Source organism: Chelonia mydas, chromosome 2, assembly GCF_015237465.2.
Source record: "Chelonia mydas isolate rCheMyd1 chromosome 2, rCheMyd1.pri.v2, whole genome shotgun sequence".
Lineage (NCBI taxonomy): Eukaryota > Metazoa > Chordata > Testudines > Cheloniidae > Chelonia > Chelonia mydas.
Genome location: NC_057850.1, coordinates 193382995 through 193408909, shown reverse-complemented (window position 1 = coordinate 193408909; position 25915 = coordinate 193382995). Strand labels below are relative to the sequence as shown.

Below are 25915 nucleotides of genomic sequence, written 5' to 3'. Positions count from 1 at the left end.
GGCACTTCCCTTTCTCTGGAGGCGATAGGCATTATCAGGACAGGATTGTATTCCTAACAGCCCAATAGCACCTTATTTCAGTGTGACTAGTTTGGAATGTGAGGATGTGACCGGTCACTTCCCTCTGCCTCTGCTGCTTAGCCAAAGGCCTTAGCCTAAGCACAGGGCCTCAGGCTGTCACAGTAAGAGAAGGACCTTACACTGGCAGACAGTGACTTTGATTCTTTCTTTTATACCTCTAGAACTAGCCAAGTGACAAGAATACACCTAAATTCTTAGAGTATAGGCCTTTACAGACAGGCCTGAATATCTATATCCTAACAAACAAACCTAACAAACCTAACAAACCTCCTTGCTGGCTTATGATGAAAAGGGCTCAGTAGACTGTAACCCTGGCCCTAGAGAGAGAAGGGCTACATGGAGGGTCGCAGTGAGCCTCTGAGGCTAGCATAAACTGCCTGGAAGCATGGGACCCGTAGGGACAGGGTCAGAGCTCTGCCACACCACTAATCTCTGAACTATAACCAAATGATTTACTTACCCTTTAACCGAGACCCTACCTATTTAGGTTGTGTCTACACTGCAGTTAAACACCTGCGGCTGGCTCATGTCAGGTGACTTGGGCTACAGGACTGTTTAATTGTAGACTGTAGACCAGCAGTTCTCAAACTGTGGGTTGGGACCCCAAAATGGGTTGCAACCCCATTTTAATGGGGTCACCAGGGCTGGGGTTAGACTTGCTGGGGCCAGGGGCCAAAGCCTGAGCCCCCACTGCCCAGGGCAGTGGGGGCTCGGGCTTTGTCTTCAGCCCTGGGTAGCGGGACTCAGGCTACAGGCCCCCTGCCCAAGGCTGAAGCCCTTGGACTTTGGCTTTGTGCTGCCCCCCCCCCTTTCTGCCCCCACTCCCACCTGGCGTAGTGGAGCTCGGGCTTTGGCCTTGACCCTCGGGTGGCCTCAGGGTTCAGTGTCCTCTGCTGGCGTTGTGCAGTACTTTTTGATGTCAGAAAGGGATCACAGTGCAATGAAGTTTGAGAACCCCTGGTGTAGAAGTTCAGGCTTGGACTGGAGCCCTAAGCCTGAATGCCTGTTCCTCAATTAAACAGCCCCATAGCCCGAGCCTGGCAAGCCCGAGTGTTTAACTACAGTGTAGACATATCCTTAGGGCCAGATTTTTAATGTTAGTTAGGCATCTAGTGGGATTTTCCAAGGCACCAGGAGCCTAACTCCCATTGAAAATAATGGGAATTAAATGGTCCAGCTTCAAAAGCATCTAGGTGCCTATCTGCATCTCTAGGTAGCTAAATATCTTGAAAAATCTGGCCATTGCATATCTGTATAACTTTACGCATGTGCGTAGATCTATATGTACTTATCTTAGTGTATGTGATTAGCATGTAGAGTTATGCACATGTGTAAATGTTCACAGGATTGGGGCCGAAACTACAGCATCGTATATTGATAATTATACAAAGATCAGTAATGAAGAGAATGAATTTACTTTTCCATTAAGAGCATATAAAAATGTTAGAGATTTTGTTTCAGTTCAATGGACTAACTCTCCCTCAGCATGAGTCCATGATTGTAGGAATCGTTATAGCAACAGGGAAAGCATTCATTAAATAGAAAATAGTTCATAGGTCTCAGGGAAAGGACTTAATACTCTGATGTCTCTTGTAGTCTCTACAGTAACTGTCTTGGAATAACTGTAGCTCTTAATTGTGTGGGGGAGGGGTAGTGGATTTATGTAGACCTAAGTCTTTGTACACTTTCAAGTTGCACATGGAGAACACCTGATGTGTGCAAGTTAACAGGGTACTAATACCAAGAGATGTGAGCATGCATCCATGCAGGTATGTACTTTTAAACAGTCGTTAGACCATCATTAAAAAAATCAATACAGCCATAAGAAGGTTGCATGGAAATACTTAGGTTAAAACAATACTAACAGAAAATAAGTATAAGGACTGCTCTAATAATTTTATTCTGAAAACTGTCTGGAGTTATTTACATAAGAATACATTTAGTGAGTGTTATATAATTTAAAGAGTAAAGCAAATGGCATAGATTACATTGTTAAAGTAATGTGTATTCTGTAGTGTCTTAAACATACAGTACTGTAGTAATTAGATACAATTCCAAACTGAGTCATACATGCACTTACCTTATTGCTTTCTTACCCAACATTCAAAATTTTACAGCAAAAAGATAAGTTTGAATAATATTAATGAACATAGAAGTTCTCGTACTGAAACAGGTTAATATTCCACCTCGTCAGATATGTTGCCTTCAAGATTGCCTAGTGCCAGGAGATTCAGTGAAAAGTGTTAAATTCTCTGAAGTCACTTAATCATATAATACACAAGAGGAATTTCCTTCCTGACCACTAACTAGTGATCAGTTCATGTCTTGAAGCATGAGCACTATTCGCCCTTGAAAATTTAACTTACCTTACAATGACTTGTGTTTGTAAATCTTTTTTTAATCTTCCTAAATTGTTTGCCTCAATAGTATCCTGTAACAAGATAGTGAATTCCACATGCTTAATTATTTGGTGTGTAAAACAATTATTTCCTTTTTATTTTTTTTCTAAATTTGTAGCTTTTATTTTGTGTGTCCCATTATTATGGGGAAAGATAACTAGGAGCATCTCACTGGCATTCTTCTGTATCATTCATTATTTTATATCTATCATATATTCTCTTGCTTGTCTCCTTTCCAGAATAAATAATCCTAATCTTTAATCATTCTTTCTTTGGGAAAGATCCACTGGTGCCTCTAAGCATTTTTGTAGTCCTTCTCTTGTGCCTTTTCTACTTTGGCTTGATCTTTATTTAAGACTAGGTGAGAGACTTAACTTTAATCACAATGAGGTCCTATCATTAGTTTATTAAATGAGATCTAATAAATGGGCTAATCAAACCCTAATCAAACCCAAACCAACAAGGATTTCAGATTTAAGGCTCAAGAGACATTGTGAGATATAAATAAAAAAGGTCACAGTGAACAGTAGTAGTACAGTCAGATTCTGCCTTTGGATTCTGCAAGTCCCATTACCTTCAGGGTAAACTGATGAACTGATATGCTAGTTTCAGAGTAATAGCCGTGTTAGTCTGTATTCGCAAAAAGAAAAGGAGTACTTGTGGCACCTTAGAGACTAACCAATTTATCTGAGCATAAGCTTTCGTGAGCTACAGCTGTAGCTCACGAAAGCTTATGCTCAAATAAATTGGTTAGTTTCTAAGGTGCCACAAGTACTCCTTTTCTGATATGCTAGTGTTACTGATCTTAAGTTTACCTTAATACTGTCTTTTGAAGAGGTTTAAAAATCAGTCTCTTCAAAATAATAAAGAGAAAAAGCAATACACTTAAAAAAAAAAGCTAGCATACGTAAGCCATAAAAGATGTGATAAATACACGGTTACAAACCTTAAATGTGTGGTGATCTTTGCATCACGGGAAAATTCATAGTTAGGGAGGTGTGAAAATATGTTTTTACATTAGTCCTAGCACAATCAATGTGATCTGCTGAACCACGTTCATCTTAAAGGATTTTAAATTGGAAATAATTGATAGGTCCCACAAATGCAGAATAAGGAGTCCATTCTCCTCTCAATCAGCATTTGTAACTCCAAATACTAGGGGAATATAGTCTTTATGCTACACCTGATGAATCCTTCTGAAATTTACATTGAAAAAACCTTACTGCAGTTGCACAGAATAACTCAGCTATTTTAATTATTTTTGTTTCTAAAACATTTAGTCAGCATTAAACACTACAAATTTTATTTAAATAGCAGCTAGAGTAATTAGAATCAAATGCCAAAATTCATCTTAAACTACTTTTTTTTTCTCAAAATTCACTTTGATCATTTACAGTTGTGTCCTGCATTTTGTCTGTCAGTTACTGACAGGACCTTAATTACAGTGTAGTTTTATGAATGATGCAGCTATACCACATTTGGACTTGGCTAAGGTTGTTTCTCCAGCTGAGAATTGGTTGATATTTTATGAAGCCCACTCCTTACTGTATGCAATATTTTCTCACTAAGATAGCTGCATGAACCTGAAACAAAACTTTTATTAAAAAGTGGTTGAGATAGTAAAAACTCCTTCCGCAGAATACAAGTGATGCCTTATCAGTGTTTCTACACTTAATTCTCTTTTAATCTGGTATTCAGCATTTCCCAATAAACACAAGGGCCAGATCACCAGCTCATATAAATTGGCATAGCTTCTGCTGAGGAGCTCGCCCAAGATTTTCATCAATATTTTTAGACAGTTACATTTTTCCTCTATCTTGTTTTTGCACATGGGAAGGGAGTTGGCAAAATAAAGAGTTTAAAATTTTTTACAAGGCAAAATACCTATAATGTCCCTGTGCCCTCCTTGCCTTTTTGTATTTTGCAAAGGCAAGCCCAGTTTCTAGTTCTGGGTCTTTACATAGCCCCAGATCTTATCCTTCTAATTGGCCAAGAACAGACTCCATACCTCTGATTAGTTCAGCCTCCTTTAATGCTTCTTCCACATCTTAAGCTATTTACCCTTGCTCACCATACAAATCTCACACTTCCATTATTCCTGAAGTTTCTGAAAATAAGATTGCTACATCAATATCAGCTGACCTTGGCCCTCCAGCATTTTCACCACAAGACTGCAGTCACACTTCTGAAAACCTCATAACCAACTGTCAGATGCACAAAGCTTACAATCATGGCTATAAATCATCTGGCTATCCAATCCACTGCTTTCTTAAGTAACATTCCAGGAACCTGTGTTTCTGCATGGTTCTGATTTTACCTTTAGAAGTGATCTACATGTTTGCAAGTGTTTCTAGTTTGTTCTGTTTGGTTGCATGACTAATTTGACACAATTCAATATTTTTATGAATTTTTGCAGCCATCACATAGCATCAGATAAAGCCATTTATTTGCCATTTGTTGCTCTGGTATCCCTGATTTTTGAGCAGCCAGGTCTTTAAATTCAAGGCAGGACTTCAGGTGCAGTAGCTGGAGGATAAGACATTTATGTGAACAGCATAATATATATAGCTTAAGGGTGTCCAGTTTAAGGATGGGCTGCTGTATTAAGATATAACATTCATTATGGGTAAAAAATGGAACTGTGATTCAGAGCTATTTGGGGCACAACCCATGTGCATAATGCTTAATAGGAGGGCACATCCATAGACTGGAATATATTGCATTCTTAAGTACATTGTTATTTAAATAACACGATTAAAATCAGTGTGTTCAACAAATAGTTCTGCATTTATTGTAGTACTGGTGTTAAAATGAACATTTGGCTTTAAATATACTGGCCACCCCACTCCTCCCCGGGCCCAATACACACACACTTTCTATAGCCTTCTTTAAACAGTTTAAACTTACAGTGGTGCCTTTTCTCTGCTAAAGACAGTTTGCTTTAGGAAATGCCCCAGATCGATTTTATGGAATGTTTGTTAACTGGTGACAGTTGCCAGAGTTTTCTAGCTTTCTTAAAAATGATATACACTGGCCAGCGTCAGCAGCATGGCTAAAGAACAAATAGCAAAACAAGACCATTCCAAATTTAGAATTGTGGATCTATTATTGCTCTATCCAGTTCTAGATAAAAGCAGCTGCTTTTGATTATTTTGACTTGACGCATCAGGCAAATTATTTCTTCAGTTTTTTCTTTCTAGGTTGGTCCCTTAAATTAAGATGCAGGTTTTTCTCAGCTCTTCAACATGCTTCTCATATGTTCTTACAATCTGTTCAAATTCTGGCTGATGTTCTGCCTAGCCCCCTTGAGCTGGAACCTGCAAGGGGAGTACAGGGCTGAGTTTGGTCATCCTGGTCCTGCGACTCTTCTCCCCCACAAAGAGACCATTCTGGAGGCCTTGCATGAGAGGAACAGAGTGGAGTGCCTGAGGCACACAAATAAGCGCACATCCTGTGCTTAGTACTACCCTGGGTATACAAACTCCTTCCCCACACAAATTATTTATGCTTCTGCAAGGAAGGGCCTGTGAATGGGCTGCTACCAGACAGAAAACAAGTGCTCTTTCAAGCTGATACGGTGTATGTTTGTGCTATTTAAGCTTAATAACAAGAAAATACTTCCTGATAATCATTTGTTAGACTTTAGAAAATTTCCCAAACAGTATAATAGAAATCCCATCCCTTGGGCCTTTTAATAGTTGACTAGATAAAGCAGCATAGTACTGGAACAGTACTGTACTGGCAAGAGGACAGATTAAATGACCCACTGGGTCTTTTCCACCTGTAACTTCTGTGATATCTCTCTCCTCTATGAGTCTCCTAGGAACCATCTGAAGCCATTTATATTGTAGATTTGCCCTTGGCTTCAACATGTTAATGAAAAAGATGTCCCTCAAAGAGAAATACATCTCATAAGTGATGCAGGAATCACTAGTGAAATTCTATATCCTGTGTTATGCAGGTGGTCAGATTAGGTCATCCTAATGGTCTCATCTGGCCTTGAAAACCTACGAATGTGTGAAAACAGAGGCTCTACTAATTGCTGTGTAATCTCTTTGGAAAGAAAATGAGCTAGCAGAAAGACACCTGCTCTGAGTCGCCCTCTGTCCATGAGATCATAACAGTCAGGGCTCCATGCTGAAGATAAGAGGCCAAATCTGGAATGACTTCATGAAAATTAATTGAATTATTCCTAATTTATACCACTGTCACTGAAGTCAGAATTTGGCCTCAAAGCTAGAAAATGCTCCTGTTCTTTGCCTTTTGGCAGTGAATGCACAAGGTGGGACTCTTGTGGGGAAATAGCCACCTGTTACCAAAAATGAAGTTCGGTTACCCTGAGCACCTTAAATTCAGTTCTTATCCATGGTCATAAGGTGTTTCTGGGGCATCAGTTGGACCTGCAAACAAACTTTATCAGAGAGGACTCCTTAATCTCTGCCATTTTTACCAAGAATCCCAAACTGAGTAGGCTCCAGGCACTCTTCTTAGGGTATTGTGCTTAGAGGGTGTGATTGTAGGTCATATAGACACATCCAAGCTTGCTTTAATCTAGCTAGTTTGAGTACCAGCTCAGCGAAGCTCTACCTTCAGCCACCTGAATAGTTACCCAGGATTCCAGGGGGGTTGTATAGCCTGCACTGAATCCCAAGCCACCGCAACTCCGCTGCTCCAGTTAGCTAGTTCAAAGCTAGCTCAAGTATGTCTACATCAGCTGCCATCACACCCCATGATTGCCATGTAGATATACCCTTAGAGTTAGATGGTGGTTTTACCTCACCAAATGGCCTACATGAAATTCCCAAAACAATCTTGGACTCAAGTAGTTTAATTAAAAAACTATATTTAGAAAGACAAGGTGGGTAACAATGTCTTTTATTGGACCAACTTCTGTTGGTGAGAGAGAGAAGCGTTAGAGCCACACAGAGCTCTTCTTCAGGTCTGGGAAACACACTCCCAGTGCCACAGCAAAATGCAAGGTGGACCAGATTGTTTAGCATAAGTAGTTAGCACATATTGTAAGGGGTCACTCACCTTGCATTTTGCTGTTACACTGAGAGTACCTTTCCCAGATCTGAAGAAGAGCTCTGTGTGGCTCTAAAGCTTGTCTCTCTCACCAACAGAAGTTGGTCCACTAAAAAATATTACCTTGCCCACCTTGACACTCTAATATCATTGGGCTGACACAGCCACAACTACACTGCATAAAACAAGAGTTAGTAAGACTAGAAGGAGAAAAATCAGATTAAACCAAAATAAACGGTATGCATGACATATGTAATTTTATTCTTGGCAAAAGCGAAGATATTTACTCCCTTGTTTAGATGCAATAACAAAACAGTCTTACATTTCTAGAGTGCACACTCTCTTTCCCCCTAGCTTTCCTTTTCTTCTCTCAGCCCTTTTGACAGAATGTCAAAGACACAACTTATGGTTTCTTGGATAGGTAGCTTCCCACTCCCTCTCTCATGTATAAGTATCTTGTCATCCCAATAAGACTGTTTTACCAACTATAAAATTAGGTACATTTTGCTTACTTTGTCTACTCTTCCATTTTCACAGAGAACTACCCGCTGGTACAGCTCCACACACCAGTGGTCTCAATGATAGTACAACAAGTGTAGACAGGACATGAATGGTTTTGCTACTATATCTTCTAGACTTGTGATCCTTGGACTCTGAAAGTATTAGCCTATCCACTACAGTATCAGGCATCCCTCCCAAAGATTCTTATAGATAATTTATCTTCTAAAGCGTCCCATTGTGTGCTTCCTCAGTCAATTCAGGACTATATTTCCACCTTTGGAAAAACAGTTTCCTGTTTTTCTTGAACAATATGAAGTTATACAGAAGATGTATAAGCACAATAGTTGCTTCATGTTAGCCTATTTTTTTATTTTATTTTCAAATCAATCTCTCTGCCCCCTCCAGTGGCTGCCTGCCCTTTAGTCAATCTTTATTGCCATGTTTTTGCATACTACTAGTCTTGGCTGAAGACTGTCAGCCTGGACTCAGAGCCACCTGTTTTTTAAAGATATTGAGAATATATCATTTCTGTAATTCATTCCCAACTTGAATTCAACTCTGTATCAAATATGGATCATGGGCAGACTAAAACTAATCAGTCATACAACCATATTTTCAGTTGCCAGATTTTATGGTCAAGCACCAGTCAGGTTTATAGAAGAAAGATTCTGAAATCCCTTCTTTCCTTCTCCAGGAGAAGAAGGAAAACTACTTGGGAAGGTATGGAGGTAGCCAAGCATAAAACAGATAACTAGTAATGTTTGTAACGTGACAGCAAGAATGGCCGAAACACCTGTATCAAGTGACTGGGCATAATGTGGGTCATTTGTTGCTTGTCTGTTACTGTTCACCGCTGGCATTTGAACCTGAGTGATCGTTTTTCAAGGAGTAATTTCCCACTTAATTCTCCACCATGAAATATTATTCAGGATGTTACATGGAGGATCATTTCCAAGAAATTCTGTCTGCATCTGAAAAGGATGTCACGGGACTTGTGCCAAATGCTGATTTACCTGAAGAGAGTGCTCTATGGCGGTGGTGGAAGGGGATATGAATAGATAAAAAAAATCTAATAAAATGAAAAATCCCTAGCGATCCATCCCCATGATAAATCAAAGAAATAAGCATTCTTAAAACCCATAGTCCATAACCTATGCACTTAGAGATACATGCCAGTCACACGAAGACTCTGAGATTTTATGGTTGGGTCATAGCATTTCTGGATCAGAATGCTGCCATTTCCATTTCTGCTGTTTGCCACTTAAATTTTCTTCTCATTAAGGCAAATCCAGACTGCTGTAACCTGTTCTCTGGGTTGGTCCAGCAGAGCCTGAGTGTGACAGGCTTCAAGCACAGTGTAAGAAGTGTCTGTCCAGTAAAGCTTTTGATTGTCCTCTGTACTGTTTTTAGTAACAGGAATAGGTGTGATGGTCTTGTTGAGTTCATTAGGAAGTACTGATATTTTGCTAATAGATTGGTTGTTCTAATGGATGTGAGGCAGCCGGGTGTCAAGGCATAGGGTACTATTCTAGAACTTGCAATTGTTCCAGCATACTTATACTCCTAATGGATGCATGTTCTTCTTTAAAGAAGGACAGGTCTTCAAGAGATCCCAGTACCCAGAGTACACACTCCTAGAGTATAAATTCCAGCTAACCACCTGTCAACAACTGGAATTTATAGGAGCCCTGCTAGACACTGGTTAGTCAAAACCAGCACTGGCACTAGGAATAAGCAGACTAAGCAATTGCTCTAGGGCCCCAAGCAGCTCAAGGGGACCCCCATTCACTTTTTTAATATGTAGTAGGGGGGGCAGGCCCAAAATATTCCTGTTTAGGGCCCCCAGTGGGCTAGAACCATCTCTGGTCAAAACCCTACTTTCTTAAAACAAGAAACAAGAATTATTTGGCCTTGGCAAAACACTCAGAAATCACAGCCAGCAGTTTTCTTTAAGAACCATATTAATAACACTGGGCCTGATAATACACCTTATTTCTGGAATATCTTCACATGAGGCAGCCTCATATCATATCAGTCCGTGGCTTTGGGCAACATGCATCCAGGTTACTTGACAGCAAGTCTAGAGAAAAGAATTTTGCATTTCCTCATATTCAGAGCATTCGAATGGCAGATGTGTTCAAATTGGGTTGCAGAGCTCACTTATGTTTACACACAGTGAACTTAACTCTACAGAAGATCAGTTTGTACATCAGCATCATGTCACATATGCCTGAATGTATATTCTTTAGTATATAGCTGGCTGTTCTTTCAACCTTTATATCAGGGGTCTCAAACTCAATTTACCTTAGGGCCAGTACCAGTCCTCAAACCCTCCCAGCGGGCCAATAATGTCACTCATGCTGCCCAGAACCTGCTCCCCAAAACCCCACCCCCTCCAAAAAAACTCCACTCCGCGCCTGCCTACGGCTCTAGGAGGGAGTTTAGGTGGGGGAGGAGGTCTGGGGTAGGGGATTGGGTTGCAGGCTCTGGGAGAGAGTTTGGGTGCAGAAGGGGTGAGAGGTTAGGCTCTGGGAGGGAGTTTGGGTGGGGGAGGGGCCTGGGGTGCAGGCTCTGGGATGGAGTTTGGATGCTGGATGCAGGCTCTGAGAGGGAGGAGGGACCTGGGGGTGTGTGGGGAGGGAGTGCAGGCTCTCGGAGGGAGTTTGGGTGTGGGGGTGCAGGTTCTGGGAGGGGGTTGGGGAGTGTGGTGCTTACCTGGGCTCCAAGGTGGGGCGGGCCGGGGGGGCCTCCGCATGCTGCTGCCCCCGCAGCTTCCCATTGGCCACAGGAGTGCTAGTGGCGGGGGGGCAGCATGCAGAGGCACAGCCCCGCCCTGCCCTGGGGCTGCAGGGTGGGTCCAGCAGACTGTGGAGCGAGCAGGCAGATGCTGCCACTGCATTGCCGGGGCCCCGGGCCATTGTAAATCGCCATGTGGGGGGAAGTGCTGGGGGACAGCAGGTGGGGCCCAAATTGCTGGAGCCCCACAGGCCACACTGGGGAGGTTCCCAGGCCGCAGATGTTTGAGACCCCTGCTTTATATGAACCCCTAGAAAGCAGATCAATTTCTGCCTAATATGTAGTACTCAAAGTTCTAATGTATTGAAAGCCTTCTTTAAAGTAAAGCCTGCTATATCCTGGGGATATCACTATGATACCTACAGTGATCTATCTATCGTGTTTATATGGCCCCCATTACCATAGTATTTTAGCAACTCACAATTTTTAACCTATGTGTCCTCACAATGTGAGGTAGGGAGGTATTATCCCTATTTTACAGATGGGGATGTGAGAAACAGAGGCTAAATGACTTGCCCCAGGGTCCTATAGGAAGTCTGGCAGAGCAAGGAATTGAACCCTTGTTTCCAGCTAGTACCCTAACCACCAGATTATCTCTGTGATGATAAACTCTTCTTGAGCTGTTTGAGTTTTACAAACGCAAGTTTCTCACAGTTAAAGTTCTTGACAGGTTTGTATTCCTCATTTTTCATACAGTCTTCCAACTCCGGCTTCTGATATACCCTTCACTTAGTACTCTAAGGATAAAAGTTGCTGACTTACTTATTTTTCATTATTATTCTGGGGTGATGTCCTTTGAAGGTCATATTATTGCCACTTTATCAAATCCATGTCAACAATGGTAGCCAGCCTCCAGTTGGTTCCACCTAATGAGATATGTATGCTCTAAGGCAACCACATCAAGCACAATTGATAGTCTAACAAAGCATTGATGCCTAAATACATTACCATGCTGTTGCAACAAGAATCTAAATTTGGCCAGGCTAATCTGACAGGTTAATTTTCCCCACCCTCTTTTCAGACAGGAAGGAGCTTCTTCAACTGTAAATCCAGAATAACTCCATTGACTTCAAGGGAATTACTCTGGTTTTACACCAATATAATTTACAGTAGGTTCTTCACATTGTTTTTGCTGCTTCAACTGCTATAGAGTCATATTCAAAAATATTCTCAGTTATCATGGTATGCTGTTATCCTGGTACTGTGCTTGTATAGTCACATTTATATTTTAAAAGTTATTGTTCTTAGTGTATCCTCTTTTAGTAAACATTGAACAACTCTCTAGAATGAGTTACTGTTTTTTGTACAGAAATAGCTATTTGTTTATTTTTACCGCATAATTTATTTGTTCTAAATCCCACTTCCCTTATAAAAATACTAGTTCATTTGATATAGGTATCTCTCTGCTCTATACTCTCCAAAGAGTTAGGTTCGGTAGATGGATAGATGTATTTATAAAGAAGTTACTCTATTTGTAAGCTGATTTAGACCTTATGAAAATGAAAAACTAATTACACTTCATCCTGTAGCATAGGCACCAATGTATAAATTTCATCACACTTCTGCTACTGCTCTTCATCCTGACCTACATCAACTCTGCTGTTCCAGTCCTGAGCATCTATTGATCAGATGCCCACCAGTGTGGCTAATCTTATTGTAGCAAAAATGGAGTTTAGTGCTACATTACTCATTTTCACTTGCACCCTATAATGGTAGCACAGATTTCCAAAGGTAAAACGTTAGTGCTATAGCTAAGTGTGCCACCTCCAAGGAATAGTTCACGTATCCATAATTAATAATAGTAGGAGGAGAGATCCATATCGACTGTCCAGTCTGCCCACGAAGGTTGGGAAATGCTGCTACTGTCTGTTTAATGATGGATACTGTGATGTACTTCAAATACACCTCTCTGTCCATTCCAAGACACCTGGTAGCTTTGACTTGTGGTTCTAGAAGTTTAAGTTTATAACAGGTGATGTGGTGCACACTGGAAACCTTGAGGCAAGATATTTCCCATCAGAGAACAATTCATTTTTCGTCTCTTAACCCCTTGTTCCCAGAGTGTTAAGTTGTCCAAAGGCATGTATAGTGCAGAAAGTCCCAAAGGCCAAGATCTGCAAAGGTACTTAGGCACCTAAGTCCCAGTTTTAGGCTCCACTGTGTTCTGCAGAATTCCCCCTTGGCTGCCATTTGGGTGCCGGAGCTTACTGACAGCCTACATTTTTGCTGTAAAAGTTACTTGGGCACCTACGTTTCTGACCCTGGGTACATGCACTACTGCCTCACTCTAAGCCCCAGAGGAAGATAGGTGCTTCTCTACGTCACGCATATGCAGGCCTGATCCAGTAGGCATACTCGGAGGCCATCTACCGGATTGGGTCCCATTCAAAATCTAGCCCGACGAAGGTACCTGCTTTTAGCCCAGTAGTTAGCACGCTCATCTGGGAAACACAGGTTCAGTTCCCGCCTCTGCCTAGAGGGGGAGAAAGGATTTGAACAGTGGTCTCCCACTTCTCAGCAGTGTGCTCCTGCCACTGAGCTCTGTGAGATTCCACTGTGGGTTACCCCCAGTCTGTCCTATTAATTATTTATCCAGAAGGCAACACCTTCAAAGAGTCATTGGAGCAGGGGGACTGGACCTTGGGTCTCCCTCGTGGGTGCCCTAACCACCAGGCTACAGTGTCATTCTCTCTCTCCCAGCACTTTTGTGTGGAATGTGGCTAGAAGTTTAAGGTGGACCCCTCCTCCCCCTCTAGGCTGTTTTGTGTGAAGCGAGGCAGCCTGACTCCCAGAAAGGGATTGCTGCAGAGACAGGTGCCTCCCAGCAGCCCAGATTCAGGACCTATCTCTGTAAGAGGGGGTGGGACTTACCCCCTCTCAATGGTATCTCCTAGTGGCTGGCATAGGTGGCTCCCAGCATGCTATCTTTTGTGGATTGCATTTTTAGGCACCTGTATCTCCCCAATCATTGTATAGGGAGTGTAGGCACCTAACCCAAGCTTTGTGAATCATTTTGTAATTCCTGTGATTTTTTTTTTTTAGGCGCCTACAGATTATGCATTGTAACACTGAGCATCACAATGTACTTTTTTTTAATAATAAGCTTAAGGACACAGATATACTTTTGGTGTGTTAAACTATCAGCATTATCTACTTCATTTGCTCTTAAGTGCACTGGTGTTCCAGTGAATGATTCACATTTGCAGTTTCCTTCTAATCATGTTGAACCTTGAGAAATCACTGGGGAGAGGGGTGTTGTAAGACTTTTGAGGGCAGTTTTTCAAAGGTAGGTAAATATGAACATGCATAAATGCTGGAATTTGACAGCACACACACTAACCACCTTTGAAAAATTGGACTTTACTGCAAATCAGTATAGGAATATGTACCATCCTGTAGAGGTATTTGCATTAATATTACTAAACAAAATAAATTACTGTTATTTTTAGCCACTGACAATAGTCACCTGTATACTGTCTAGGAAGAATTATTCCAGGGTACGCATCCCACTTAGGACCTTGACTGTGCCTAAAGGAGTTTAAAATCAAGATCCCCAACTTTTTCGTAGTATGGACCACATCTTAAGAGATACTGTCTTGTGGATCTTTCCCACCCAGGATCATTAAGACTATCTCCCTTCCTGTTCACAACTGCAAGACATCCTTATGGCAAATACAGCAGTTGCTTAGACATGCAGAAGTAGTACAGGGGATAGTTGGAAAAACAGTAAGGACCATATGACCCTTCACTTCTCCACAGGCCACCAACAAATATTCTGTGGATCTCTAGGGTCCATAGGCCACAGGTTGGTAATTGTTAAGTTACAAATCATATACATAATGTCCAAATATTTAAAAAACTAATTTACTTTTATTTATGCCTTCTACAGGTATTTACTTTTTTTTGCATTTCACTCAACCTGAACAATTAAAACAGACTTGTCAAGTGTTTCCCCCCCGGAACTTTTCTGCACTAGAAGGTCTATAGATCCTATAGAGTGGGATTTCAGCTTGTATCTTAAGAAGCGGAAGAGTTTATAGCTCAGGAGGCAGAATCAGACCTTTCAGTAAGCAGCAGTGTTCCAGCCCCTAAAATTCTGCCAGTTTTGTTATGCCTCTTCAGCTGCAGGGACTGGCTTTTCCCAATCCTAAATAATAATTTAAAAATTATTATTCAATTGATTGGATTCTGAGTTGTTGTTTTTTTACAGGGCTATGTTATTTAGCCTCAGTAAACTTTCTGGAACCCCTTTCTGATACTCTAGTAACTCACTGCGTCAGATATTTTTCCCCACTGAAATTTTAAATATAATGGAAATATTTAAGGTATTGTAAAAACTATTTTATATACAACAAACATATTAAGTCTAAATTGGTGTTCCTCTAGCCACTCTGACAACCAGCAATTGGGATTTCCTTGCACATCACACGGCTGATGGAGGAGATACACTATCTCCATTTTTTTTACTTCATTGGAGTATGTTTGCTGTGTTCTTAAAACAGCATTCAAAAGCCCAAGAGATGAGCTCTGCTCTGAAATTGTTATTTGCTGGCTTGAAATTAGCTGCAAAAATACAATAAGATTAAAATATAGCATAGTAATAAATTTCATTTATTTGGGGGAAATGTAGTTTTAAGGAAGAATTATAGTTTGTCTTGTGAATGATAGAGCATTATAACTATTATTAAACAAAGCTGAAATTTTGTAATGACCAAACCTGGATTCATCCAAGTCCTCAGTACACAAACTCCCTTGAAAAGGGACTCAGACTAGAATTGGACTGTAAATTTGATTGGCCTCACTACAGACATGAGGAACATTTTTGTCCTTATGAAATCATGTTAAGTGCGCTGCAAAAGAACATGGCAAGTCATTGTAGATCAGCCCATCAAGCCATTTTAAGCTATGCGCAGCAGTTAAAACTAAAGTGCAGTGAAATGAATTCCAGTACAACATGAGAATTACATAATTCTTCCCACATTTAGAAAGCTGTCAGCCACAGGTCTATTGCTAATGAACCAAGAGACTCCTTCAAACGTTGGTTCCATTGGTTGCCACTGTCCATCATGAACTACATCATGAAATTTTATCCTTTGCCATATGTTTTGAGCGTGGGCAGAATCAAAAATTTTCCTGAGGGGGATGGAGGGCGCCCAGATTAACTGCCAAGTAGCACAGGCCTGGAAGCGAAAGAGGTAGAGGAGGCAGTTTCAGAGACAGCAGCCTGAGATTTCTGGGAAGCAGGGAGGCAAGTAAGATAGAGACTGGCCAGGACCTCTCCTCCCACACCAGAGAGACCAGAATTGGCTCAGACCTCCCCGACTAGGTAGGGTCTATAGCCAAGGGGGGAGCCTGCTGCCCTGCCCCCACCCTGTTGCGACCATGGTTTTGAGTCACTCTTTTACTAATTCAGCTGCAGTTACATTGTTTTCTTTAATCTTTACAAAATCTTGCATATTGTGTATCCACAGTCCAAAACAATATATTGCAAATTGTGTTACATGATCACAGCCTTATCTGAGGTGCAGAAGACTGCTGTTGTCCACTGGTTTTGCAACAGCAGGATCTATTGGTCTGTTTATTTTTACCATAAGATAATACTATTGCTTGGAATCCGTCTGGTACCATAGAACATAATGCTTTACCTGCTGGTCTCTTTTCACTTGGAACCACTTCAGTCCTGATATTGTACAATAAGGTTTACTTCAGCATGCTAAGTACACCAGGCAATTGATTTTTAAATCTGTGAGTTGTGGACTTCATGCAATAATAAATTATCAGGTTGCTGGGGCCAAAGTCTGAAGTTGCTGGAGTTTCACCAGCTTCTTCTATAAACTCATAATGTGTCCTAGTCGCCAACATCTACTGTGCTGGTGAAATCCTGAGTTAGGCATAATATGGTTTCACTGCAATAAATATTTATGTTCATCACAAACCCACTGCATAATTTAGCTCAGTTGGTAATCTCTGCTCAAGAGTCCCATTAGTGCCATGGCAGGGATGTTACAGGTCAGGATTACTATGCATTAGCTGTGCTATCTGGGGTAACTGTACATGCTGTCTTAAACCAACACTTACTTTCACAAACAGTAAGGGCCCAGTACTGCAAATACTTATGCACAGGAGTCACCATGTTCTCATTGGTAGTCCCTTGAGATAGGGCCACCTGTGTATGTGTTTGAAGGATCAGGCCCCTTCTTAATTATAAACATTAAGCTGTTCTGTACCTTAACTGTAGCAGAGCTGCACTTCATAATTTGTATGTGTTTATTTTTAAGGCCTTTATTTTGGCTTGGCCTTTTATGTGGGTTTTTTTTTTTGTATTTTTTTTTTGGTAAATTATTATTTATTCTGATTTTTCATCAGCTTCTCTAGTGTTTGAAGTGTAGTTTAATTTTGTTATTTATTCTGTTTGTCCTTTTAATGTATTTCATAAGTTCTCCTGATCATGCCAAAACTGTGCATTACTTTTACATTTTGATCCACTATTTTTCATTGTTTGGACACACTCCCACTTGATTTCTAAAATGAACTGTGGTGTAACTAATGAATTACACCACTACTAAACAAAGTTTCTTATAAACAAATTTCTACTGTTGGAAATAAATGCAGACATTTACATACGGAAAACAAGAATCTCTTTTACAGTGATGTGAAAAGAAAGTGTGGCCTTTGTGGAGCATGGGATAAATATTTTAATCCTTTAATTTGCCTGAATAATGCCATTTTAGAACCAGATTGTGCTCAGCATTTGCTGAGATGTGCAAGGAAGTGAGAGGGAATATTTTCCCCCCCTATTTGTATTAGTGTATTACCTAGACATCCCAGCCAAGACTAGGGTCCCATTGTGCTAGGCACTGTACAAACATAGTAAGAGACCATCCTGGGTCTGCCTCAAACAGTTTACAATCTCAATTAAAAAAGCAGACAAAAGTCGGGGGCAGAAGCGCAGTAGCACAGGTGGGTGAAGTAACTTACCCTAGGTCACGGCAGACCAATAGCAGTCAGGAATAAAATCCAAATCTTATGAGCCTCAATCTAGTGCTGCATCCACTGCCTCTCTACTCCTATTCTTGCACCTGCTGCTCAGGGCCAGGCACCAATCAAGTCCTTGCACTCAGGAAGCAAAAGAGCCCCATAAAGCTAGCGCTGCTACCCTCTCTAGGGACCAGATCTAAATTGAAGTAAATAGAAGTCTTTCCATTAACTTCCATGGGCTCTGGATTAGTCCCCAAGGGGAAAAGGAAGGAGGTGGAGGGGGACACAGTAGCTATGTTCTCTGGGAGCTTGTAACATTGTGAGACTCACTGCCACAGCGCCTCCTGCTGGCTGGCTGAGAATTAACTAGTTTTCCAGCTCCAGAGAGCCCTCTGGAGGCCAGTGTCATCACCGCTCCTGTGTCCCTTCTGGACCCCGGTGCCGCTTTGTCTGGGGGTTCTGCCTCAGCAGTATCCCCTCAGTCTCTGGGTATCCCCTCCCCAGGGAACCCCCTAATCCCACCTTGCTTCAGTGCCTACTGCCAGTCATCATTTAGCCCCAGTCACTGGGGCCGACTGCAGCCTGTAGTGGCCTCTCATCATTGGCAAGGGGGGCAGGACTCTGACTAGTCCCGGGCTGCCCCTTTGCAGCCCCAGCACCTGGTTTAGGCCCCGCACAAGGCCCTGCAGCCTGGGGGGTTGTCAGGCTGGAGATCCCCAGCCCCTCTTGCCTTTCCCCCAGCGCTGCCCTACCTCAGGTCCCTGCTCAACTCCCAGGCAGCCAGATCCTTCCCTCTCAAAAGCTAAAGAGAGAGTCTTAAGCACCTGTCTCACTGGCCTTTTATAGGGCCAGCTACAACCTGATTGGGGCGTGGCCCTAGCTGTGGCTGCCTTCCCCATCAGTTGAGGCTTGCTGCGTTCCCAAGCAGCAGCCCTCTCGCAGCCTCAGCCCTCTCCCAGGGCTGATTTTAAGCCCTTCAGGGCAGGAGCGGTGACCACCCCGCTACAGAGCTCTTGGACACATTATATTAGTCTGTATTACCATAGCCCCTAGAAGTCCTGGTCACGTATCAGAACCATGTTGTGCTAGGTGCTGTACAGACACAAAGCAAAGTTCCTACCCAAAAGACCTTACAATCTAGGTATAAGACAAGAGGCAAGAGATGGATATAGACAGACAGGAGACTACAAGGAAACAATACAGGGTATGTGGCAATATATCATGTAATCCTTACCAATTTGTAGGGCAGAAGTAGATCACTAACACGGTGTCATCACAGACACAAACACGAATTTAAACTTTTAAAAATAGTGATGATAAAATAACTGCAGTTTAAGACAATGAAGTTCTCTGAGGGAAATGAGTGGGACTACTCCCATGTCTAAGTGCTTTGCTGGATTAGGGACAGAGGAATCACCACCTTGCAGGACTGAGCATTAAAGCTGCCACAATGTTTTCAAGAAACAAGGTGGGAGAAGTAATATCTTCTAGTGGCCCAACTTCTGTTGGTGAGAGAGACAAGCTTTCAAGCCACACGGGGCTCCCCTTCAGGTCTGGGAAAGAAGAAGAGGAGCTCTGTGTGGCTCGAAAGCTCATCTCTCACCAGCAGAAATCGGGTCAATAGACGATATCACCTCACCCACCTGGTCTCTCTAATATCCTGGGACTGACACAGTTACAACTACACTGCATACAACAATGTTTTCAATTCAGGCAGTACAGCAGTGCCTCCTTTACACAGGGAGTAAGTCTTTGCAGAATTTCACCAACTCTGTATGTGTAGCTGTAGTCATGCGTCTCCTAGAGTGGCTCCTCTAGTGTCTAGGGGTGGAGTTGCAGGGGTTCTGTCAGTCTGGTACCTCTTTATTTGTTCTGGTGCCACAAATAGACTGTCAGTGTATGTAGTCTACCTGCCCAGCTAGGTCACTGCTTAATGCATTCCCCTTTTTGGAGGTTAAAAAGGGAACACAATCTAAAGACCTTCAAGCCCATTTCCATCTGGCACTTGCCACTCTGGGATTCCTTTATTCTCAACACTCAGGCTTCCCCTCTTAGTCTGGGGGAGCAGTAGGGAAACCCAGGCCCACCCTCTCCTCTGGTTTTTAGCCCAGGGACTTTGTTTAGGCACCTAAGAGCCTTTCCTCCAATCCCGCCACCATTTTTCCTGGGCTGCTCGTATCTTTACCTCACTCATCAGCATCTTCACATGATCTGCAGACTCTGTTGCCTCCATCTTGACTTTGTGGTTCCTCACAGCTTCTCCTGAGACCAGCTACAGAAGCATTTCCTAAGAGCCAGTCTCAGCTCTTCCCCACAGCAGCTGGATTGTACTGCTATAAGCTTTCTCTACCTCTATCCTTAAAACAATCAGCATCTCTCTCCTTTAAACAGGAATTCTCCCTCAGCCCTTTTCCTGGGACTGAGGTTGTATCCTAAGCCCCTTGCCTTAGAGTAACCAGTATTTCCTGGTTCCTCCCTCAGCTCTCTCTCTGGGATTGGGGTTGTGTCTCAGACCTCTTTGCCTTAGGTTAGTCATCTTCCCCTCCCTCAGGCAGGCGCTCCCTCCACCCTCTTTTTGGAGCTGGAGTTTGTGTATCAGGCCTCTTTCCCAGCTGCAAGGCTTTTTGCCAGCTCCCTTCACCTGAACACTCTCTCTCCAATTAGTCTTCCAATCTGGGGAGTTCAGTAGACTAGCCTTCTCCTGTCAGTGCCTGTCTGGTGTGAGGGAGGATGCAGCATTTATACCGGTCCCCTTCTCACACCTCCTTCACAGTTGATGGGATGAGAGGGGAGCCTTGCCTGGTCCTCCCTGCAAGAATCACCATCTGTTACCAGGACCCTTATGTCTCTATATCAGGACCCTTCCAAACCCTTAACCGCTGAGGCCAGGTGATGGGATGGGCTAACCGCTAGGTTCTACTGCCCTCCATGGCAGCCTACCCTCTCACAGTAATGTTATAACTTCTGATGATAGGACAGGCCCAGTGAAGGATAAATATGTTATACAACAGTGAGAGTTAAGACACTCAACTCATACTTTCTTGCTACTATTGGCATGTGTGCCATCCTCAATTTATTTTAACATAGTTATTTGTATTTCATTTTACAGTATGTCTGTATTTGTTTCAGAGTAACAGCCGTGTTAGTCTGTATTCGCAAAAAGAAAAGGAGTACTTGTGGCACCTTAGAGACTAACCAATTTATTTGAGCATAAGCTTTCGTGAGCTACAGCTCACTTCATCGGATGCATACAGTATGCATACTGTATGCATCCGATGAAGTGAGCTGTAGCTCACGAAAGCTTATGCTCAAATAAATTGGTTAGTCTCTAAGGTGCCACAAGTACTCCTTTTCTTTCTGTATTTGTTGGTATTCATTCATTTCATAACTGATTTGGGGTATGATTAAAATACAGGTCTACTTTATTTGAAGAAGACACTTCATATACCAAGCGCAGTTAATTCAATTCATACTTCATAGCATTGCAAAGTTGTTTCATTATGTACATGAAGGGTGTGATCTCACACCACTGAAATCAATAGGATGTTGCTATAGGCTTCAATGGGAGCAGGGTCGATGGGTCTACAAAGCTGTAGTTTTTAATGCAGTTGCTATTTTTGTTTTAATTTCCTTCTTGTTACCATAATGCGTTTTTTTTGTTTGTTTGTTTGTTTTTTGCGGGTTTTTTTCCCCTTCTGGAGTCTTCAGAAAGGCCCCCTCAGGCCTTAAGTTATGGTGACTCATCTTTAGCAAGAATGGTTGGAACCGACCAGTGCCACTCCTGGATCAAGTAGAGAGGCCATTATCATGTGAAATCATGTGTTTTCTGTTTTAGCCCCTGATCCCGCAAATACTAATGCACACGTTTAACTTTTCTACCCTCGTTTGCTCCACAATGGAAATACTCCAGGTATTAAAGTTAAGCATGTGTGTATTTGCAGGAGTGGGACCCAAGGGACTGATCATGCAGCATTCACAGTGTTGTCTCTCTTTGTTAGCTTGGAGAGAGTGAATCTAGGAACAAAGACTCCAGTCCTCAGAACGCTAACCACAGTGCAACAGATATTTTTCATTAGGTGATTTACAAACACTGGAAATAACCCAATCTAACCGTATCTGGCTAACCCAAAATAACTTATTCTGACCTTGAACTCTAATTAGAATTCTTCTGCCATGCAAAAGACCTGGCTTTTGGTCCTCAGAGTGATGGAGGTTAGAAGTTCTATGGAAGCACTTTACTCAGATCACTAACAATGTGACTCACGTTGCCAAACAGCATCATCTCTAACCAATTAAAAAGCAGTATTAACTGGTTGTAATAGGAGTCATATGTGTTGTTTCTGGGCCTGAAATATAGTATCCGTGCTGTAGGGCCTATAAGGTCTGAAGGTGTAATAAAGAGACTCACTGCTCCACCAGAAACAGGAAGAACACGTACGAGCCCAGAAAAGAAAATATCTGTCAGTAGATTTGTACCTGTTTTAAAATGACAAAATATTATTGCCTGAAAGGGAGAAATGTTGGTTAAGTACAGTCGTTCCTAGAGAAGTATGTATGGACTTGGTTGTGGGATTTCCGTTTGCGCTTCCAGAGGTTGGTTGGCTGGTTGGTTTGTTTAATGCTTCAAAGAGCCATTTATGGAGTCAGTATTATGTGAGATCTGGTCTTCTCGGGTATTTCTTTTTGAAAGTACCATAGGAAGACCAGATCATGCATTATTTTCGCCACATGATGAGTTCCTGGATGTGCAAAAAGCCCACATAAACCAACCAGCAATACCAAGACTCTTGGGGGGTTTATCTAATTCCCATGGAAACTGTGTATTGCTCTAATTCTTAAACTTAGTTTTATGCTATTAAAGGTAAAATAAATCCATACACTCTTCCATACACTCCGTTCCACGTGATAATGGGATTGGTGCTCACCATAATTGTTTGGTATTTGCAGCATGGATGGGGGGAAGTGAAGAGATGTGCAGGAGCTGGAGGTCATAAATAAACTTCTTGTCATGTGAATTATCTGAATTGTGAAATATTCTATGTAACTGTCTTGAAATAATAATGAAACATTTATTTTAAGAGCTATGAAGTTTACTTTTAAAAAATTGGCCTTGTTTTAGTCACGTGTCCCCTGGCAATTTATTTTAGTCACACCGCTAAAAAACACCCCACATCCTCTTGATTATTTCTCCCTATATGCAGATCTGCTTTTAAAATGGAAAAGCGTACATAAAAGCACCTTGTTCTTCAGATTAAGCCTATCCGAGCTTAATTGAGCTGGTTTTAACAACATTTCACTGGACTCCAGCTGTAGCAGACAGTCCTTCAAAGGCTGACAAGTATTTCATGGTTTTGTTTTCTTTTCAGCTGACCCCCTGGTTGGAAGTATTGCCACTCAGTATATGACTAACAGAGCAGAGCATGACAGAATGGCCAGACAGTGGACCAAGAGATATGCTACATAGGAATCTACTATAGAACATGCTGGACCTGTGCAAGCACATTCACTAAGTGCATCAATAGCCCTTCCCTTCCCTTTGTTCTTATTTTTTATTAAATTTTGAACAATTTTGTGACAAAAGGTTGTCCTTCCTTTCTGTTTTTATTTGTATTTGGTTCTTTGTTCGTTGGTTTTGGTTTTTCATTCTGTTAACTTGAAAGTTGCTTCCCTCAAGTGTAGACAGGGAATATTGGTTATCCGTGCAAAGAATGTTGGATCTGTAATAGTATAGAGCTTTGTCCCAAAGCTTTGTATTGATGTGTGGTTTTTTCCTTTCATGTGGTCTTTGGGAAAACAAACAAATTCAGAATTATATCTCGTTTCTACTTAAATGTAGTGTTTAGGGTTATTTTTTTGTACTGAAGTCTTTAATGGTGGGTGCATGCTACTGGGAACAAGTTTTGTATAAAAGCTTAAAATCAAGAATCACTGTGCATTACTAAGACTGTGTTTATCACTAGCCTTCTGTTTCCCACACAAAAGGCTATTGGGTTGAACAAAATAATATGTATTTTGATTTACTTTAAAAAAAAAAAAACAGTGCTTGTAAATTTCTTAGGGACCTGCCACTTTTGACTGTGGATCAGTTGATGTACACTTGTATTATTAAAGCACTCAATAAAACACTGTGGCTGATAAATGCACTTTTTGTAAGACAGTGCTTTTGCTTTTTGTAGAGTGTAAATGGTATAGCTCTGCATGCAATTAAACTTGCATAATACCATTGCAAGTTAAGCCATTATATTTAGTCCTGAACTTGTAATTTCTCCTTGACAATAAGTTTCTTAACATGTAGAATTTCTCAATAAACTCTAGCTTTAATATAAGCTTTTTTTAAAAATATATTTTAAAAAGTTACCCTGTTACTTACTGGTGCCCAGCTACCCTGAAACCTCCTATATATCTTCTTTTCTACATCCATCTTGTTTGTAATAGTTAAAACAGCTGGTTACAAAAATAGCCCCACAATGAAAGTAGATAGTGGGCTGACAATTTTGTTCATCAGGGCTAATTTTTCCTTTCCCCAGGCTCTTGTAATTATAAAAGCAACTGTTATTTTAAAAAAATTAAATCAAGGTTTTCAATGGCAAAATTGAGCCCACTGCACCAATCATTCCCAGCACGTCCCAGGGCAAGGGTATTTCTATTCAGATTTGACCTTCAGGCTAATTTTAGGTATGCAGCCATAGAAGGGAAACTTCTACTCAGCTAAGGAAATGTGTGGGTGTTGTGATTTGGAAAATATATACCCTGATGCTGATTCTAAATGCTCTTTGTTACAAAGGCATCCTGGAAAATCCCTGTCTCCTTAATTAAACATTACAGATGCTGCATGCAGCATGCTTTCTCTCTCCCCTGAAACAACTGTTAAAGTCTTTGGAGCTCAGTATCTACATTTATGAGACACTAATATTATCTGAGAGTCTGGTAGTCTCAGAGCTCATAGCAATATTACCAGGATGGGGGTCAGTTGATGGGGGGGAGGAAAGTGGGTTGTATCAAATGACCTACCTATTATATGTTTAATAAATAGTATGAAACTATATATTAACAAGTATTTGTGTGTAGTGGAAAGTATATTATCAGATTTTTAAATTGGAATGTCACTTTTTTAAATTAAAAAGCCTGCATTGTTTTCTTTCCTGCTTTAATATTTATTGTACATTCATCCACCTTTTGTTAATGTTTTTAAAAAAATGCCCTAAATCCATTTACAGTTTAAATCTATTAGAGAACTACAAAGCATAATCAAGATGTACTGTACCATGTCAAAGAAATCTAATCTGTCAGAGCCATGGAAATATTTATATACTTATACCTTTATGATAATTTGGCTACTGGTAGGTCTAAATAAATAATCTCAATCTGTTCTATTTTGTAATATATGTCTGAGACCTTGAAACATTGTAGATTCACCACTGTGTGTGTTTGGCATTTTATCTGTTTAAATAAATATGAGTGTGGTTTTGAATAACATTAGGCAAAAGCTTCCTAATTTTAAGAGAAGTAGACTGGTCTACTGGAGTAGTCTGTTACTTGGCTGGATTTGCTAGTCTAGAAAATATTTATTATCTGTGGTTGTTTTCTCCACAACTCTTTTTTTCTTTTAAGTTAACTGAAAAAAGTTCACAAACAAAAAAAATTACATTAGCCACTCCTCACCTGCTGCTAATATTGCAGGTCAATGTAAAGTCCTGGATATAACAGCTATGTCTTCGTTTTAATGTCATTGGAATTCTGATGACAGGAGAATACAAGGTTGCGGTCAAGCCCCAGGAGAAAAATGACTAAGAGGAAATAATTATGGAGGTAGCACTTTGCACTAAGGATATTAATCTACTCGTGGAATGTCTCCAGTCATCTATGCATCCTGCGTTCTCTTTATTGGGGCAGAGTGAAAATCTACTGGTTAGAATTTGCAAGAGTTTCAGCACGTGTCTTCATCTCTCCAAAATTTTGCTTGTAGTTCAGGTTCATCCATACCTCCCAAAAAAATCAAACCGAAGGTTTTGTATGAAGCCATGTGAACCTAGCAAAGTTAGTTTTGTTACAGAGTCAACAAAACTCACTATTTTTTCCTCTGCTACCTCTCGAGCATGGGAGGAGCTCCCCATAAACATATTCAAGGCCACCTT

The 25915-nt window shown here is 41.3% G+C and overlaps 1 protein-coding gene across 2 annotated transcripts in view; it reads left to right on the top strand.

Moving 5' to 3' along the window:
- UBE2E2 (ubiquitin conjugating enzyme E2 E2) overlaps positions 1-25256 on the top strand; it is a 335608-nt gene extending 310352 nt beyond the window's left edge. For both annotated transcript variants that reach the window (XM_037890424.2, XM_043540931.1), the window contains one exon: positions 23147-25256. In XM_037890424.2, coding sequence (XP_037746352.1) covers positions 23147-23244 — 98 coding nt within the window. In that variant the 3' untranslated portion in view covers positions 23245-25256. The remainder of the gene's footprint in view (positions 1-23146) is intronic.
- Positions 25257-25915: the final 659 nt, after the last annotated feature.